At 34.5% G+C, this 20,775-nt stretch overlaps 1 protein-coding gene across 2 annotated transcripts in view; it reads right to left on the bottom strand.

Annotated features, from left to right (window-relative positions):
* Positions 1-20,775, bottom strand: part of Kctd8 (potassium channel tetramerization domain containing 8) — a 251,625-nt gene that overhangs the window by 80,945 nt on the left and 149,905 nt on the right. The window contains exon 2 of one of the 2 annotated variants that reach the window (XM_074042341.1): positions 1,295-3,818. The exons of the other annotated variant lie outside the window; for it this stretch is intronic. Coding sequence (XP_073898442.1) covers positions 3,718-3,818 — 101 coding nt within the window. The 3' untranslated portion in view covers positions 1,295-3,717. Of the gene's footprint in view, positions 1-1,294; positions 3,819-20,775 lie in introns of those variants that run through there. 2 annotated transcript variants of the gene reach the window in all.

The raw sequence follows: 20,775 nt of genomic DNA, 5'->3' as shown, positions 1-20,775 counted from the left end.
AGATAATCAGTGTATTAATTTAATACTTAAAGCATTTTTAAAGAATTTGGGTTACCATAAACTAATCTCATATACATATATGGAACATATGCATATGGATTTTATTGATAGTAACAGAGGGTATAGAATTGTGCATTTTGGTTCATAGATTAATTTGACAGGTCAAATTTTTTTGGTGGTCCTGGGGTTTGAACTCAACTTGCTAGGCAGGTACTCTACCACTTGAGCTGTGTGTCCAGCCCTTTTTGCTCTGGTTATTTTGGAAATGGAGTCTCACTTTTTGGCCAGGCTGGCCTGGACACTGATTCTCCTATTTTATGCTTCCCACTATTGCTGGAATGACAGAGGTACACCACCATGCCCAGCTTTTTTCTGTGGAGATGGAGTCTCCAAAATTTTTCGTTGTTGATGTTTTTTGCCCACACTGTCCTAGAGCCACTGTTCTCCTGATCTCAGCCTCCCATGTAGCTGGAATTACAGATATAAGTCACTGTTATCCAGGCTTGACAGATAAAGTCTTATGTCAATGATGCATTATACATGGTGTCATTGTATAATGGTGAGTGAGGCAGGCAGGGATTCTGCTTCTCAAATACAGGCAGATCAGTGGAACTACTGAAACCTAATGATTTCTGTAATACCACTGTATTTGAAATGTCACCCAAAGACTCAAACATTGATGGCTTGGTGCCCAATGTAACAAAGTCCAGAGATGGGGCTTTTGGGATCCAGTCAGATGATGAGGTCTCTGACCTCATCAATGGATTTATGTATTGATAGGGGTTTGAGGAAGTGATGGAAACATAGGGACCTATGAAGGAAGTGGGCTGTTGGGGGACATGATCTTGGGAGTGGTTACATCTTGTCATTGCCTGCTTTCTCTTCTCTCTCTCTCTTTCTCTCTCTCTCATTCCTGGTGACCATGAAATGAGCAGTTTTATAGCTTTATTCTACTACATACTATCTGCTGTGATGCTGTGCCTTTCCACAGGCCCAGAAACAATGAACGGAAACCAGGAGCCAAAATAATTCTTTCTTCTGTCAAGTTGATTTTTCTCAGGTATTTTGCCCCTGGAAAGCTAACACAGCCACCAAAACAGAGATTGCAAATTCTTCAAGCACAAAATCTTTTTTATTTTTATTTTTTTATTTTTTATTATGTACATACATTGTTTGGGTCATTTCTCCACCCTGCCCCCCTCCCCAACCCTTCCCCCGCTCCTCCTCAGTTTCAGGCAGATCCCGGAACCACAAAATCTTTCCTTACTTTATTGCCCATTTAGTAGGGCCAGCACGTTGATATTTCCATAAGAGAGTATAAATGGTTCTTAGGGAGAAGATTATCCCTTCTTCTTTATGAGTCATAACACATTTTAAGAAACACAAATTTTTTAATTTAACTTGAAGAGTTCAATAGCTAACTACAAAATTGAAAAATGGAAAGAATAATGTGAGAATCACAATTGACTTAATGAAGTTTGAATGTTATATGATTGTTCATTTCCTTAGCAGTTTTTTCCCTAAAAAAATTCCCCAATTTAAGAAAACTTCAAACATTCATAAATATTCAGAAGGTGACATTTTTTCCACATGGCACACATAATTTGTCATTTTGTCGATGTCACTGTTCTGCAAATAAAATGTAAGTGGGCTATCCATTTGAATCATAAGCTTGCTCTTTCAGTAACAAGTCTATAGCCAAAAAAGGATATGTGCACATTTGTCAAGTGTGTATTGAGACCTCCACATAATATTTTCTGTGAGAAAACAAGTAAGACATTTTCAATGCTAGCACTGCAAAACCTTAATGAATTTTTCATGAATGAAAGAATAAAGAGGTCTGCAATACAAATTAGAGGCCTTATAAAGATTGGGAATGTCTCTCAATGCAATCATTAGAGTAAGAAGAAGATGAAGATTTGTGGGAAACGAGTCACCTTTCCTGAACTTTTGAAATTGAACTCTTGAATTACCAGTATAATTTGTAGTTGATCATGTCTTAATTTACCCTCTGATAATTTAAGAATTCTTTAAGGAAATTTGGTTGTTTCAATTGTTAAAAACAAAAAATAAATATGTGACAGGATATTTCCAACATTATCATTTAGCTAAATAATCCACAGGTATTTATAAAATGATTAAAATGCTAGATAATCCAAAATGCTGCAGTGACAATGTACTTCATAATTACCTTGTTAATATGAGCATATGTTGGATTCTCTTAGTTAGGTTTACTAAAAGCCATGCTGTAGTAAGGAGAAAAACATTGCTTGCTATCATCTAGAAACTTTTATTTCTTTGAAGAAAATCTTGCATACCATGTAAGTAATCAATAGCAAGAGAGTCCAATTAAATATACTTTTCTAAGTTGAAAAAGGTTATAATATCCTATCTGATCTGTGAGATCAACCACTCCCTGTACCTAACCTTATGTCCAGGGATCATCTTAGTAAATTGAACATTTGGACAAAAGTTAGAGAAAGTAACAGAAATTTTATTTCAGGTTTAGACCACTGTTATGGTTTGGATATGATTTGAATGTGTCCAAGGCTGTCTATGTTGAAATTTAACCCCCTCCTTGTGAGGTACTAAGAACTTGGAAAATTAATCTGATTATGGAGATGGGGTCTTTGCAGGTAATCAAGATTAGATAAGGTTGTCAAGGTTGGAATCCCTGTGATTAACACTGGTGGCTATAGCAAAAGAGAGAAAGAGAACAGAGAACATAGATAAACATGAGCACTTCCAGTCAATCACCATGTGATGCCCTGAAGTGCCCCAGGACTCTGCAGCTAGAAAGTGATCCCCAGATGTGGTCCCTCAAACTTGGGTATCCAGAAGTACAAGATGAAATGAAATAAACCTGTTTTCTTTAGAAAGGAGACTGATTAGTGTCAAGTATTTTATCATAGTAACAGAAGCAACAAGTATCCCATGGGCTTGCTAAATAATTAAATCCTTGCTTTCTTTCTTGGAGTAATTTAAGGAGACTACCTTCTTAGGTAGTCTCAGACTATCATTTTTATTGTTTGAGTGATGTCATATGTTTTTCAGAGAAATCTATTCATTCTTTTTTCCTTTTTAAAGACAACCAAATTAACTTAATATTTTCAGTTTTGAGTCTTCAAAATCACTTTTCATGATTCTAGCTTTTCCTTAGACTGATAAGGGTTTATACTTCTCCATGTCATTCACAATGTTAATCATTAGATTACACTGATGCCATATCTCAGTTTTTGTGATCCACTGTCCTGATCACTTACACTATATCTAAAATATTGCACTATGAAACTGTACTGGGTTTAAGTACTTAGTCATAATCATATTATGAAAATATTTGCATATCATTTTTTGATTTGTGCCAGGAATTTGGTTGAAAAATTATTTGTATCATTCATGACAAGATTTTAAATTCTGGACTGGGAATTCAATAAATTTTATCTACTTTCTTCAGTAGTCTCAAATCAGAGTTAGGTTGACCAGGTGATTGCTACAAAGCAAAGGATATCTACTTGTCTGCCTTCTAAATGGAGTTTTACCAATTTAGAGATTGGAGTCTGGTCCACTGTGATCTATCAATTTTTTTAAGTCATCCATGCTGATTAAGGTATTTGTACATACACATACACACCCACACAGTAAGGTGTAAAGTCATTTTTATTATCCAGAATGGCTTTTAGGGGGTGAAGTTACTTTCTTGATGAGAGCCAGTGAAAATTAATATTGAAAGATCTTGCTCAAACATAAAACTTCTAGATATGGGGAAAGATAAAGACCATGTTGCTTCTTCAAGTGTACGGAAAGGTGGGAAAAGTATCCTAAAAAAAAAAAAAGAGCAGGAGAATTAGACAGGGATCATTTGAAAGATAAGTTGAAGTGGCTGGGGATAATAGCAATATAAAAGATTAGTTCTCACAGTTAACATATGGGGGAGTTTGACCATAACCTTTCCCCATGTGGGAACCAACCATCAGATAAATTATCTCTAAGCAAATGTTTTTTATTTCTCTCTCTCTCATGCTTTCTCCTTCATCTTCCTTCCTCCCCTCCTTCCTTTGTTCCTTCCTTCCTTCCTTTCTTCCCTCCCTCCCCTCCTCCTTTTTCTCCTTCTGACCTTCCTCTTCCCCCATCTCCCTTCCTTTATTATGTGAGACCCAAAAATGGCATAGTATCCACAGCAAGCACAAAAACATGGAAGCAGAAGATATCAAAAGTCTTCAGGAATTTCTAAAACATTAGGAGGAAGGGTCCTTAGTCATCCATAGACTATGTGAATGAAGATGCAGCTGACTTTGAATTTACTTATATACACTAAAAGTTGAAATATGGTTTCACCATAGCCAAAGGTCTATTAATATCACAATGTAAAAGTCACAGCTTCTTTATGAAGTCCTTCATCAGCCTTTTCTTCCTTGTGCATTTGGTGGGACATAGTGATTCCAAGAGGTGGCAACTACTCCACTCCACACACCACACACTTACATGAGGGGCCATATATAGGTGAGTCTGAACTCCAGGATGGAAAAGGGTGCCCTCAGTGAAAGGTATGCTACATGTGAAGAGTGTGGTAGGAAGACAATAGGAGAAATGCTGTTACTGAAGCTTCCAACAGACAGAATAACATCAAAACATTAGTAACTAAATGAAATCAGTTAAGGAAATATTTATTGAAGGTGTGCATTAAAAATGCAATTGCTCTTCCTTAAAATAGGGTTTCTTATTTCATTAGAGTCAAGAAATATTTCAGGCAAGCTATTCCCATAGTCCCAGAGCAATAGCAGACTAAGAGTAGTGTAAAAGAAGGCATCTGCCCCAGTGTGGTTGATAAAACAGGTGTCTTATCATAAGATTGTACAAATTCTTAAGATTTCCCCATGTATGGGTAATTCCAAACATTTTCCATGATAAGGGTTTCCTCCTTTTGTACCACTTATTTCTAAGATATTATTACAGTTACTTCTAAGTTTTAGTAATTATGTGTAAGGTTATAATTAGCATGTTTATGTCTTGCATTTAAATAAACACAGTATTCTACATGGAAATAAATTCAGAGAATGGTCAATTATACAGTTGACCACTGACCAACTTGGATTTAGCTGTATGCATTTCTATTGAAAATAATTTCCAAAGGATTCAAAATTGTTCAACTTTGCTTAGGATGCAATCTTTGGTTTTATCCTCTGTGATATTATGAATTCTTAAGTTTAAATAGTAGACTGAAAATAAATAAAACTAGCACAATAATTTTAAAAATAATGAAACCAAACTTGAGTTACTTAAATTCAATCATTATATGTGACAACTTGGCATTCTTATTTGTATATTAAAACTCTAAAAACAGTGAGAACTTCAAGGTGTCATGTTTTTCTTGGTAAGTGCAAAATTAATTTCATTTATTAACTAATTCACTGATTTTGAATGAAGTTCAAATTTACTTTTCTCTTTCAAATATTTGTTTTAAAACTAAAGGTTAAATTGAGAAAAGGATTACTACTGTTTATTACATAATGCTTACTGAAAATAATTTTGTCAGACTAAGGAGGGAGATGTTTAAAAATTATCTGCATACATCAATATTTTAAAAATGCAAGATAAGTTCATACAGAGGATTAAAGTATTGTCCTTTCAATTTTCTTTTGTTGTCTTGTCCTACAAAAAGCTGAGGTAAGGAGCATGATTAATTGTAATAGTTTACTTTAAGCCTTGGGTTTCTGATCTGATTACTTTGTTTCTGTCTCTCACTACTTTGAAATTCCTCTCCTGTAATAGTCTGGATGTTGACTTATACTAATCATTCACTAATAATACTGTATTATATGCAAATTATTCTTCTCTCAATATATTCCTATTAGGTTTTAGAATTTCTTCTATTTATCCTTTCCTAATCCCCCTTTTTTTCATCCCTGTTGCAGGATACTAAAAGACAGTTATTTTTAATAGGCTAGAAATGCTTATTAAAAGTTGGAATATTGATAGAGGAATCACTCTCATATTGATTAATAGGGCATGGTGGAAAATGAAGGGGGCAGCCTATTTTTAGAGGTGATGTGGAAGAAGTTTACAAACTAGAAGAAACAGTCAATAGCTGTTGGCTCTCTAGCCTCATCCTGGGAAGTCATCCAAACATACTTTAAAATTCTGTTAGATTTGGCAAATGTATCACACCTACATAGATCAATTGTATTCAAGTTGAAATTAAAGGTTTCTGAAATCAGAAATAATGAGAGTAGTAGTGACTTATCTCATAGTCAATCCAAGGCCTCATCTCTCTGTGCTTGTTCCTTCTGTCCTCTCAACACAGAGTTTACCACTGTGTGTCCATTAGTCCTCAGCTATGCAAGAACAGACTCCATTGGCTACCAGAGCCTTCTACATTCTTTCCTTAGCATTTTCTTTCTTGACATTGTGCAGTTCATTGCCAGGCCCTCTGCTAGCTATTCTTATTCCTTGTAGTCTCTCATGGGAGGCATTTCTCCTCTTGGAGTCTGCCAAGGTTATGGGTGAGTCACTGACTAGCGAAAAAAACACCAGCTTTGGTATTAGACATCACTGGATCACAGTGCCTGTTCCATATGTCAGCTGTGTGACTAGGATAAAACCTGCACCTTTAAGCTTCAGTCTTACCTGTAAGATGGAGACAATAATATTTACATCAAGGTGTCATTTTTCTGGGGCTGCCATGACAGTATGCCATAATTGTAGCAACTTAAGTTGACATTTATTTGTTTCACAGTTTCATGAGTCAAAAGTTCAGGTACAGCGAGGTTCAGTGGGTTCTCTGAGTAAGATCACATAAGGATGAAGTAAAGCCCCATACTTGATGCATGTATGGGGGCAGGTAGGATCTGACTTCAAGTTCATACAAGATATTGACAGGATTCCATTTCTTTTCATCTTTGCAGGTGGTCTTCTGCATTTTTCAGCAGGGGGTGGTTAGAATTCTTCTTATACTTTGAATTTGACTCTCTTTTGCACTCAGCTGAAAGACCTGCTTTTTAATTTCTCTTGTGATTACATTGGGCCACAACAAAGCTAATCTTTCTATGATAGTCAATTTATTAGTAATTTTAATTACATCTGAAAAGTCCTTTGCCATGTAATAGAAAATATTCTTGAACAGAGCACCAGAAAACAAAGTTCATCAGGCCCAAATGTCTGCCTAATATAAAAGATCACTGTGAAGACCAAATAAGAAATACATGCACAGGGGTCTATGGCCACACCATCCTGCACACGCCCGATCTCATCTGATCTCGGAAGCTAAGCAGGGTCGGGCCTGGTCAGTGTTGGATGGGAGAAATACATGCACAGGGTGCAGATCCTCACAGTGCAAAGTACATAACTCATTCAAAATAAAAATTTATCTTTACCTTACACAACACACGCACTTCTATTAGCTTTTATATGTTGGGTTATATCTCTTCTTAAAATATTAGATTGATCCAATAAGATCAAATGCAACATTATTATCTCAATCTTATTCATAAAGATATTAATTGATTAAAAACAAAATAAACAGAAATATTTACCCTGAAGTTTATTGCCATAAAAAAAAGAAATATTTATCATTTTTATCCAACTTTTTATGATCAACTTGTAGCCTAAACCCTGAGCTCTTTGAACCTGGGATGGACAAGGGTCTGGGAAATTTTCAGCTATCTGGAGAAGATATAATGAAACTTGTATGATTCCTCATCTAGAGAATTTCTTGTAGAGAGGAAAGGCAAGGAAATAGATTTTCCCTACATCTCTGAAAAACTAAGAAATTTTTAAAAGCATGCTCTGGCCAAAGCACATCTATATTAGGGCTGCAGTAACCAGAGACGATCATCTGATGACTATTTTCCAATCCAATGGTATACAGCAGCCCTACAAGTTTCTTGAAACAACTAGGAGTCACTGATAATAAACAATTTATACTGCTAGCCTTTGCACATCCTTTCACTTGGTGGATTCAAGTTTTAAAGCAATTGCAGTTATCTTCCTCTCCCCTCAATCAGCTTCTCCATCACTGTCAGGAAGAACTCAAGTCCTTAGATTTAGGGCCATCCGGGTACTTGAACTCCATTGATGGCAATCATCAATCTCACTGCTAAAGATCAGGGAAACAAATGAGGTGATCCAGAGTGAAAAAAGATTCAATGCCTCTATTGGAAATCAAATCGTGGATAGGGACAGATATTTTGCAGCATGCATCTCTCTTCCTAGCCTGCAGGTATGCTAGCAATGGTTCACTTTCTTTACTTTTAGAAAGTTTTTCTGTGTTACACACACTCCTTGTATTATGATCTCATAGTACCTGTTAAATCTAGATGTAAATTTTACTATCTTTGATACCTTTGATTGCCTGCTTGGAACCTATAGTTTATGCATATTACTTCAGAATAAGTTTAAATTGAGATAGGAAGTGTAAAGATAATGTTTCATTAGGAATAACACAGAAAGTGATATGTCATATCACTTATTATAAAGAGATGGCATAGAGTATAGATGAATACTTTTGATCTCTTCAAAGAAAAACTGTTACTTTTATAAGGATCACAAAGTTTCAGAGCTATCAGATTCAAAGTTACCTAATCTAACTATCTGACTGTAAAAGGGCCAACAAAAGAAAGTTCATTTTTATAAGGATGACAAAATTTCAAAGCAGTGAGATTCAAAATTACCTAACACAAAGTTGGCTTAGTGCCTCAAGTCTGTAATCATAGCTACTCAAGAGGTGGAGATTGGAAGGATCACAGTTGGAGGCCAATCCCAGAGGAAAAGTTTAAAGGATAATCTCAACCAATAAAAGGTGGGCATGGTGACATGAGCCTGTCATCCCATTTATATGAGAAACATAAGTGGGAAGATTGTGGTCCAGGCTAGCCACATAACACATGAACACAAGATGCTGGCTTAAAAACAACCAAAGCAAAAGGGGCTGGTGTTATGGCTCAGTTGGGAAAGAACCTGCCTAGCAAGCACAAGTTCCTGAGTTCAAACCCCAGTAATACCCAAAATTTTACCTAATCGAGCTTCCTGGCTTTAAAAATGGGTGACTTGAGACCAAAAGAAGTTAAGCAATTTGTCCAAAGTGGTACAGTTTAATGAGGGCAAGTGAGGACTAACACACTGGGAGTTAGTCCCATGTTATGTCCACTAGACTTCTTGTGGAACTGTTTTTTCAATGGTTGCTATTTCATAAAGAAGACATATTGTGAAGGGGTGTGTGTCCTACTTCTCCCATGCACATGTTAAACTATAAATGGCTCAAGTAGTGGATGCCCTTGCTTCCAGCAACTTCTCCTGGACACTACTCTGAAAAAACTAATGTGTACATTTATTAAAAACTGGGGTTTGACTGATAAGAGCTTTCCCCAGGCCTCCTGCCTAATGACATTAAGACAGAGTTCCCAATTTGTACTTGGGGTGATTTAATGTTCCTTTCCCAACCATAATGATGGAAAATGCTTTTGCACTATCATTTAATTACCCCAGCAATCCTGGTAGAAATTAGTTTTAAAAAATGTACCGACAGAGACAAAATTAAGAGCAGCTATAAAGAACCTTGCACCTAGACTGAACAATTTTAATAGTACAACATTAAACACTGTCAATAATAGGAGTAATACTTTACCACAAAAGGGTCAGAACTGGAGGTCCTTAGTGTTTGGGAACTTGTGCTCTCTATCTGTATAATGAAGAGGCTAATTTAGAACATTTAAAATATTATTTTTATTTCTATGAATCTCTTTCACCTCCCAAAGTATGGTCTAAATGAAAATAGGCCTGAGAATAAGTGTCATGATGGTGAATATTCTAAAATAAATAAAAGTTATTTCAAAGCAATGAAGAATATATGACTCAACTGCATATGGCTGGTCAAAATATAGTTTAATTCTTCTAAGAGCTATGCACTCAGCAAAGTACCAAATCTACGAACAAATCTTGAACTTCTAGATAATATTCTGCATTTTATGCAGCAAATGTGAATTCATCTGGAACCATGGAGAAATTAGAGTTACTAACATTGTTAACAACATGTAAGGAATCAAAGTATGATAAAGTACCATATTGAAACCATGGTGAATGAAACAGATGCTGATATGTATTTTAGAATTTCATAGTAATTTTTAATCCTATCATCTTTTAAAAATCAATAAATCATGGTTCTTTAAGCTTTCCAGCTAATCACATAAATGAAGATACTTTTAGGAGAATAATTTTTCAAGCAAATAAAACTAGATTTGTGTTCTCATCAGGCAGTCAAAATTTGTTGAGTCCTTTACCATGAAGAAAATATATTATTTTACCTTTATATTCTTCAGGGTTTTTTTTTATTAAAGAAACTGAACGCAAATATTGGAGCTTGCACAAATTTAAAAAGATGCAGTACTTTTAGATTCATCTTACTGCTTACAGTACACACGCACACACAAACCACACACACACACACACACACACAAACACACACACCCACCACAGACACACACACACAACTTGAGACAGTATAACTATGCAGCTCAGGCTGTCCTGGAATTCGGTATGTAGCCCAGACGGGCCTTAAATTTGTGAACCTGCTGCCTCAGCCTCCTAAGTACTAGAGTTACAAGTGTATGCCACCACATCTGGCATAATTTGACATTTTAAGCAAATCTATAATTCGATCACGAGAGAATTAAATATAAGAGTGCAAACTGTTTTCATCTCAAGTATTCATATAATTTTTTAAAATGTCTACTTCAAAGTGAAGTAGGAAACCTAAGAAACCTAAGTGATTAATAATGATCTTCTTCAACCTGCACAAACTCGTGAAAAAATCTATAAGGACCTAAGAATGAGTAAGATATTTCTGACAAAACTAAATTCTACAAATATACCAAGAGGCAAATCAACTTCAAAATCTTTATTATAAAATGAAGTAATTACTCTGCATATTTACTGAAGCAATAATGAAGTACAGTTAGAAATAGGAGATGCAGGGTACATATTGAATTTCATAATTTCAAGAATGGAAGATATTTTTAATCTGAGAGTCTATTACAGAACCTGCCATGAACAGCAACGTTTTTCACCATCAATTATTTCATCACCTAAAACTTTACAACTTAATGTATTTTGGTGTGAATCATTTTTAAAGGAAAGAATATCAAAGTACTTAAAATTTTCCATTCAAAACAAAGTGCCAGAGAGATAATAATTTTTAATATTGTGTATGGTTTGTACAATTTTCTTTTTTTATTACATCTCTCTGAAATCCTTCCATTTTACAGGAGAGGAAATTGAGTCTCATCAGCTTTCTATTTCTTTGTAAAAAAAAAATTACAGAGAACTTCCCTTCCACCGACTTCCATACCATTCCTTGTTTTTACCTATGATAACCTATATCCACACTCTACCTTTCTATGAAAGGGCCACCCACGCTGTCCAAAGACACTCCTTATATTTGTTCAGTAAATCCTATTCTTTCTCATGAATTCAGGTACTGTGCTCAAGCATTTGTCATTTCTTGTCAATATCATCAAAGTTTTTATTTTTATATGTGTATTCCATCAACACAAAAACAACAAAAACATAGTTTCTTCTACCTAAGAGAAGCAAAACAAACAACACTTACCTTGACTTTGATTATTGCTGCAGCTACAACCCATACCATTTCTTTACCTTGAAATATATATATATACTCTATTCCTGTTTTTTATCTTAACCCACTTAAATTTTTGCCTTTCTATGAAAGTTCTGGCCAAGGTCAATGGGGACCTTCTTGCAACCAAATCCAGTGGTCCACTCTCATCCCTCATTTGTTTAATTCCTGACCACAACTTGACAGGGATGATCTTTCTCATTTCTTGTCACATTTTGTTACTGGCCATTTGAACACCACACTCTTCTGGCTTTCCATCTCACTGGTCACTTCTTTTCTCTCTTTGCACGTTTCTTCTCTTTTCTCAAAAGCTTTCCATTTTGTACTAAATAGGTTCTTGGTCGCTTCTATTATTTTACCACCATATTGATAAATGTACGAAGACTCACTAATTTAAATACCAAGTATATAACAACAATTCAAAAAATCATATCTAAGCTCATATTTTTCAACCCCAGGTTTATATAATCAACTCTTAGACATCTCAAATTCAAACTGAATTCCTGATCTACTCTTCAAATTCTACCCCAGACTTCATCTCTCTACCTAAGTGATGGAACTTTATCATTCTAGTTTCTCAAGACAAAACTCATTTGCAGATTCTTTTTTTTTTAAAAAAATCCCTTTTACATTTGTCAATGTATTTGTCAGGAATTACTGTTGGCCCCACAGCCAAAATGTATCAACAACTGATAACAAATATATTTTTATCATCTCTGATGCTACCACTTTGTTTCTCACTTATAAAAAATGTAAGAGTTTCCTAACAGATAAAAAGTTCAATGTTCAGTATAGATAGCCATGTAGATGAAGGAAGAGAGGGATATCAGAAACAAGGGCCAGTAACAAAATCTTTTAAAGCTTATAGGCAACAGTAAGTAGCTTGGGCAGGAAAATATTGGAGAATGTTACATAGGAAGGTGACAAGATAGATAGTTATGATGTGTGTTGTAGGAAAAATAACTTTGTTCTTAAGAGCATGAATGCTACATGGGGATAAGGATAAAAACAGGGATCAGATAGGTACAGGTGGCTCACACCTATAATCCTAGTTACTCTGGAGGCTGAGATCAGTAGGTTAGTGGTTTGAGGCCAGTCTGGGGGAAGAGTTTGTGAAACCCTATCTTGAAAATACTCATCACAAAAAAGGGCTCAAGTGGCAGAGTGCCCATTTAGCAAGCATGAGGCCCTGAGTTCAAACCCCACTACTGCCAAAAAAATTAAAAAAGATAGGAGGCATGGCAGTAGATCAGGGAAAGATGATGATGGGATTAGAGTTGGAAGGCTGATTCTGGATGGAAGAGAGACCACAGGAGTTATTGATATATTGACATCAATGATGAGAGAACAAAATTAATTAGCTTAAACAATTTGGCAAATAGTTGCATTATTTATAAAGTTAGGTAAGATTTATTTATTACAATTTCATGGCAACTTTGAATGTATTATACAAAGACAATTTGTTTATTATTTTAAAAATATTCTATACATTTAAGCCATACAAACTTGCATAAGTTTATTAAAATGGACAATTTAAACATTTCCAAATATCCAATAATGTTCCTCTGTATTAAAATCAATTTCTTGATCACATCTTTGTAATTTTAAAATACTATTTCCCACAAGCTTAACATCATGGAGCTGAAAGTGACTATAGTGGTTAATATTTCTCAACCACTTGGCTAAGTGGTTATGTGGTTAAATTTCAGGAGAACGAATCTCAACTAGTCCAGGGTCTCTCATCCTAAACTTATTTTTTGAACATATCTAATCACTTTTTCTTGTGTTTAGCCAAAATCTTCCTCCTGTGGTGTTAATCTAATAGTCTAATCTAGGATAAACAATAAGTGTCACTTTTTGGACCACTTTTAATTTTTAAGCTCAGATCAGACATTACTAATTGATCACTACACTCCTTCTTGTTGAGCCAGTAGGCTTCAGAATCACATTCAACATAGTATTCCTAGAAGCTACTACAAATCAATAGGGGATAAATCTAATCTCTTCAAATAAAAATGTTTATTGAGTGATTATTATGTTTTTATGTTCAAGAAGTTCAGTTTAAACCTGTATACATGTCATTATAAAATAACTTCATAAATATTATAATAAAAGTAAAGGAACAGAATACTATGAAAGTACAGAAAATGGTTGTCCTGCACAAACAAGACAGGGTAAATAAGAGTTGCCTTTCTGCTAACAGCCCTGTGCTCAGATAAATATTAAATATTATATATGGTTCAGGTGTTCTTTTCTCCTGCACAAATGCCATTAGAATCTTCAAGGTCCATGTGCAAAGGAAGGCATTAATGCCTATTAGGATAGGATTTTGAATTTTTGTCTAGGCAAAAGTCATTTCTAACTTGCATAAGATTGATATTAGAAAAAAATTGAGAAATATATGTACAGTTCTAATATGAAAAATATACATCCACAATTATGTACTCAGTTAAGTGTTCCTTCTGTAATTAACAGATACATTGGTAATTATGCAAGAGATTAGGTAATTAGCACAAAGGCATTTTTTTTAAAAAATGCATGTACACACAAAGTGATAATGCAATCTAACCAACCAAGAGATTAATCAGAATAGTTCAATAATGGAAAAATAATGATAAATAAAAATTATGAGAATAGAGTCTTTAAATATGGAAATTAAATGACTTTTTATGAGGTAAAAATTTCCTCCTCGTTCCTAACATGGAATCAACAGGTATTTTGCATAGTTGAAGCAGTTAAAAACATATAAATGCCCATCCTCTATGGGATTAAATTTATGACAAGTTCAATGATGTCTCCAGTTTTAATTCTGTTCCTTTTATTTCATCTACAATAAAATAAAAATTAAACCAATGTTTTTTATCTTTACATGGAAATGTACCATCCCACCTTCAAAAATCATTTCTTTCTATCATTTCTTTCTGACAATTATTTCTATCTAACTTTACCTCTTTCTTTCTGCATTTATATTGATGTGTGTAACTATGGAATATAGTCAGGGAATATTCCACTGAATAATGGTCAGTGTTGGAAAGTCAGACTTTGAGTCTTGTTCAAATCTCCTGATGAGTATATTTAATTTTTCAAATAAAAATAACAAATTATATTTTTCCAGTATGCAGTTTAAATATACATTTAAATTTCAATCATATTGAATCAAATTCTAAATAGCTTCAGAATTCTCATCAGTGAAATGGAGATACTATCTTACAAGTTTGCTATGCATTTTAAACAAAGTGATGTATGTGAAATTATAAACTGCCAAGCATTTCATATTTCTGTATACACACATACCCATATCCACATGATTATTAACTATATCAATTCACTAGTAACTATTTTAATTATAATATTAACATTATAAGGATTATTATGCCACAGTAGTATTAAACTCTCACAATATGTTAGTGCAATCACCTGAACATAAGTAATCATAGATCAAAAATAAAGAAATTTAAATATAAAAGCAAAATACAAAATTGGTATTGCGGCTGTCAGGCAGAACAAGTCTAATCCTATTTATTATTACAATACTATTTTAGTGGTCATGCTTCATGCCCCTGTGATACTACCATTGCCAGATGATCAAACGCAGGACCTCCATCCCATACGAATGGACTTCTAACGTCCCCGCCATCAACGTGGCCCTTAGTCACAGAACAGCACTTCACAGAAGAGCACTTTGAACTCACAACAGCAATGCGCCATTCCAAAAGCCATGGATTCGAGCTGAAAAAGCTACAGGAAGACTAGACTAAATTGTGTCAAGCTGAAATCAAAGCCAAAATTGCCTACCAAACCAACATACTAAGATAAAACTTCAGGAGAAAGCCTTTCAGGTTTTGAAAGCCACCTTATAAAATTGGAAGAGAAAAATTATTTGCCAAATGTGCAACTAGCAGCATAGGGATACAAATATGATAAAGTACAGTAACCTGGTGTCCCCAAAGAAACACAAAAACTCTCTAGCAATAGACCTCAAAGAAAAGGTTATTGACAAAATGTCTGACCGGGAATCCAAAAGAATGATTCTAAGGAAACAATATAAGAGAATGCAGGTAACTAATGAAATTAGGAAAATAATTCATGTTGTGAATTAGAAATGCAGCAAAGAGGTGGAGATCATGAAATAAAACCACTCAGAAATCACAGAACTAGGACTGGGGCATGGCTCAAATGGTAGAGTACCTGTCTAGCAAGTGCAAGGCCCTGAGTTCAATTCCCAGTGTCAACCAAAAACTCAAAACCAATGAAAGAGAAAGAGAGAGTGAGAAGAAAAATAATAATGGAACAAAGAAGTCAATAAATCAAATGAAGAAAATAGTTAAGAGCCTCAAAAACAGAACAAAGAATTTCTGAACTTGAAGACAGGTCTTATGAATAATGATTCAGAAAAAGACAGAAAGGAAAAAAAGCTTCTGAGACTTTGAGAGCATCAAATAAGTTTTTGATTTCTGGAAGTTCACAGAGGCAGAGAAAAGGAAAAAAACACAGACAACTTATTCAATGAAATACAGCCAAAAACCCCTCTAATCTTAGGAATGATACAAACATTCAGATACAGAAGTCCTAAGGACCCCAGATAGATTTGAGCAACAAAAAAAGTATTCAAGGTGGTATATTATAGTTAAAATATCAAAAACCCAAGACAAAGAGAGAATTCCAAAAATAGCAACAGAAAAACACTGAGTCTCATTAAGGGAACCTCTATCAAATAGATAGCAGATACCTCAGCAGAAACTCTGCAGACTAAAAGGGACAAATTCATAATTCAGACAGAAAATAAACTTTCAGCTAAGAATATGCAGAAATGCTATCTTTCAGAAATGAAGGAGAATAAAGATATTCCCAAATAAGCAAACACTGAGATTATTCATCACTACTTGATTAGCTCCAGAGCGCATAACTATAATCAAAATGAAAAAACAAATACAAATATTGGCAAGAATGAAGAGAAAGGGGGAACTCATACATTGCTGCTATGAGTGTAAAATTAGTATAGATGTTAAAGAAAAAAGTTCAGAAGTTCCTCAGAAAACTGAAAATAGAACTATCATATGATTTGACAATACACTTGATGGGAATACAGCCCAAGGGTATAAAACACTTTCTCAAAGAGATACCCGAAGGCTCAGTGTTTGACAATAGCAAAACTGTAAAATCAATGAAGCTGTCATTGATGGATAAATAGATAAAACAGATGATGACAGATAACAGATAGATTGACAGATAGATAGGAAGATACACACACACTACACATACAATGGAATACTATTCAGCCATGCAAAACAGGTACAGTGTGTATGCAGGGGTACTAGTGGGAGGAGGGCGGGTGAATAAAGGAGAAATATGGTTGGTGGACTTTATACTTATATGAACTAGAACAAAGAAACCTCTCACAGTTGCTTTAAGTGGGGCAGGGAGGGGGTTGAGAAGAAGAGACAAAGTGGGCAACGTAAGTCTAATCGGAAATGTCACTATGAATCCCCCCAGTAAAACAAATATATCCTAATAAAGTTGTTAAAAAGTCATGAAAACCAAAAAATAAACAAAAAAATGGAATCTCAACATTTTCAGAAACATTCATGAAATAGGAAGGCATTATATTAAGCAAAATAAGTCAGGCCCAGAAACACAAATACTACATATTCTCATTGTATTTGGAAGCTACAAATATTGGTCACATAGAAGTAGAGTATAGAGTGGAGGCTACTAGAAGATATAAATGGGTAAGGGAGATAGTGAGAAGGTTAATAATGAATACCAAGACACAGTTGGGACGTACACTAGTATTACATAGCACAACAGGGTAACTATAAGGTGAACAATAAATTATCCCTTTCAAGATCACTAGAGGTTAAGAGTATGAATGTCCCAATTACCTTGATGTGAACAATATGAATTGTGTATATGTATTGAATTATAATGCCACACCCCATAAATAAGCACAAATATTATATTTCAATTATGAAATAAAATAAATACAATTAGATGTGACACATTTTTTTTCTTTAGGGACTAGTTGGTAGAATTTGGTATCTTGGTGGGAAGATGTCCAGAAATTATCAAGTAAGATTTAGCCTTCACTAATAATCTTCTTACTTGAAAGGATGCATATTTTCTTAGACATTACAGAAGTTTCTTTAGGATTAAACTTTATCTCAGAAATACCAGTCATTCTTCCAAAAGTGTCTTTATTTATTATGTTTGATTTTGAAGTGCTGTATGCTTATATTAGGACTATGGGAGAAATTTTTCTGTCTTCCTTGGTTATTTCAAATCCTTGCAATCCTCCTTGTAAATGAGTCTATTAATTATTAATGTAGAACATTAAAAGATATTGCTAAAATACTGTAAATAAAATATAAATAATGTTCTAGCTAGTTAAAAAAATAAACAGAATTTGAACAGATTGGACTAAGGACAGGATTATTATGGAAAGTAACACTTTAATTTTTTCAGACTGATATTTTTCATGCTTATATTGTTTTCTTTTGAAAACTATTTTGTGAGGGTTTTTCTTCTAGCTGATGATTTTTTCCTTTCAGAGTTATCACTATAACTACCAAATTGCTGAACTTCAGTTAGTTCAAAAAATGTCCAGCTTCCCTAAATTCAAAACTATATCAATGTATCTCCCATAATTTCTGGAGAATATTGACCTTAACTTGATCTAGAGAATTTAGCTTTATGAGCCAACCGAGAAGTACTGTAATGGGTAGAAGCAGCAGCATACAGAGAACATAAAAAATCAGATTTGTGTAAGAAAATGTCCGGAAGAAGTAAATGATGTTTATTACTTCATGTGCTATGTTTCCAGCATTTGACATTTTTTTTCTAGGAATTGGGTGAGGTAAGCCAGAAAGTAGTGTTTTAATCAAGTATTTGATGACACAACAGAAATAAAAAAGTCCAAGAATCTTTTCAACACTGGCCAAAAATGGAACAAGCTGTTAAAAATATTTGAGCATACCACTTGAAAATTCTGTTAGCATCTCAAAGTTACAGAAGAAGATTAAGCAGGAAAATATAACAGCTGTGGAAAGTCAACCATAAAGGACAATTCTTTATCAGAAATATAAAAGAATTATTACAGACAGACTAAGATAGTCCTTTCATTCATTTGTTAAACAATCTTCTAGAATAATTCAGTTTATTAAGTCAAAATATTTCTATTACTAATAATAAAAATTTAAATTAATATAATGCATGACCTTTTGTTTAAAATTTGAAGGGTTGTGTTCATTGTCAAGCATTTAATTAAATCGATAATCACACAATGATCAGTGATGTCATGTTATTGTACAGCTGAATCATAGAAATGATTTGGTGAATGCAAGGTCTATATAAATATGTATAAAGGAAAAATGAACAGTTACATTATTACTCTAAAAACATCCCTTGTCTTACTATATCATGTCTCTGAATCCTTGGTAATGCAGGAGAAATGGACTCCAGTCTGACAATTAGAAACTTGTGAGATTTTATGTGTCACCTGCTCTGCATCTGAGAGGCATCAAAACACTCTAAAGATTAGCATACAAGAACACATTCTTCCCAATGATTTTACAAATCAAAGCTCATTTCTCTCATTATGAGAGAAAATATCTTAAGGGAATACTTACTCTTTTCTCATGCCATCAAAACCAAGCATTTTCTTATCATCTTGCAGCATCACACCAAGTGGTAAAATTACCTGGTTTCCATTTGTGAAAGCATTGGCTCACATTGAATGGCACATATTCCTAAATACAGAAGAACACTTCTTGATGGAGCCTGGTTTACCTGGCAACTTATCCCCCAAGATTTTTACTTTCTCACCAAAGAACATCATCAATAAAACTGAAGGACATTGACTCTTTGTTATATATTGTCAACTTGTTCAAGTTGTATTTGCTTTCTTAAGTGAATATTATTCTGATCTCACTATACTGAAGAGATGAAAATGCAGAGTGAGAAACCAGCAACTCATGTTTATGGGCCTCTCTTTTTCTGGGAAAGCTCTGAGGCATGTCCATTGAGTCTGAAGGACAAGAAGAACTCAGTTAAAACACCACCCAACTAAGGAAAGGGTAGATAAAATGCTCTAAAAGAAGAGGAGATAAAAAGCTATCAAAGCCTGAGAAACTAGGGGACTAGACATATGTTCTCTAACGGGGTCTTTGAGAACTAGGACACTGGCCAATCTTGCATTTGGCCCAGGGTTTGATGGCTCTTAAATGTGACACCCAAGAGAACACTTCTTTCAAGTCCTTTAATGTTGTCCTTATTTAATTGACAGTTTCTGGGAAAGGGAAGGAAAGCAAAAAAATAAATAAAATAAAGATTCAGATAAACATGCTTTATCTGTGCCTGAGTAAATTTCTTCAAATTTTAATGCATTGCTTCTCATTTATTTTTATATGCATACTAGTTCTCTTTTATGCTGGTATATCACAGTATCACAGACAGGGTAGATTATAAGAACAGAACTTTATTCCTCTAGGTTCTGGAGATTGAGAAGTCTAAGATCAAGGTGCTGGCCTGTGGTGCAGGCTTTCTTGCTGTGCCCTCACCTGGAGAAGGTGGAAGGAGTTAAGCTATTTACATCAGCCCTTTTAACAGTAATATTCATCCATTTAAGAGCAAGGAGTCCTCGTGACCTAAACATGTCCCACAAACTCATCACCTCTCAGCCCTGGAAATAAGTTTCCAACACATAAGTTTATGGTGACATATTCATATCTGAGCAGTATGCAATTCATTTTTTACCTTTATTGTTCTAGGTGGGGGTACATTGTGGCATTTGCAAAAGTTCTTACAATGTATCAAATATATCATACTTTAATTCACCCCCTACACTGATTCCTGGAATAGTTTCAACAGGCATCATTTTTGCATCTATATACATATGTACACATTTTTTGCACTGTATTCACCCTCCTACTCCTTTTCCCCATCACCTCTCCCATCCCACTGGTGCCATCTCCTTTGCCAACCTGGGCAGGACTGTTTCCTGCCTTCTGTTCTCTGCTTTTATAGAAGAAAAAAGAAAAATGTGACATTTTTGCTTGTTTGAGATAAATGTAGCTACACAGAGTTTCCTTGTGATACTTCCATGTATATACATATTTTAACCTCAATTCATTCATCTCCTCTAATTTTGTCTT

This window comes from Castor canadensis, chromosome 9, assembly GCF_047511655.1.
Source record: "Castor canadensis chromosome 9, mCasCan1.hap1v2, whole genome shotgun sequence".
NCBI lineage: Eukaryota > Metazoa > Chordata > Mammalia > Rodentia > Castoridae > Castor > Castor canadensis.
The sequence above is the reverse complement of the archived record's forward strand: the minus strand, read 5'-3'. Positions and strand labels throughout refer to the sequence as shown.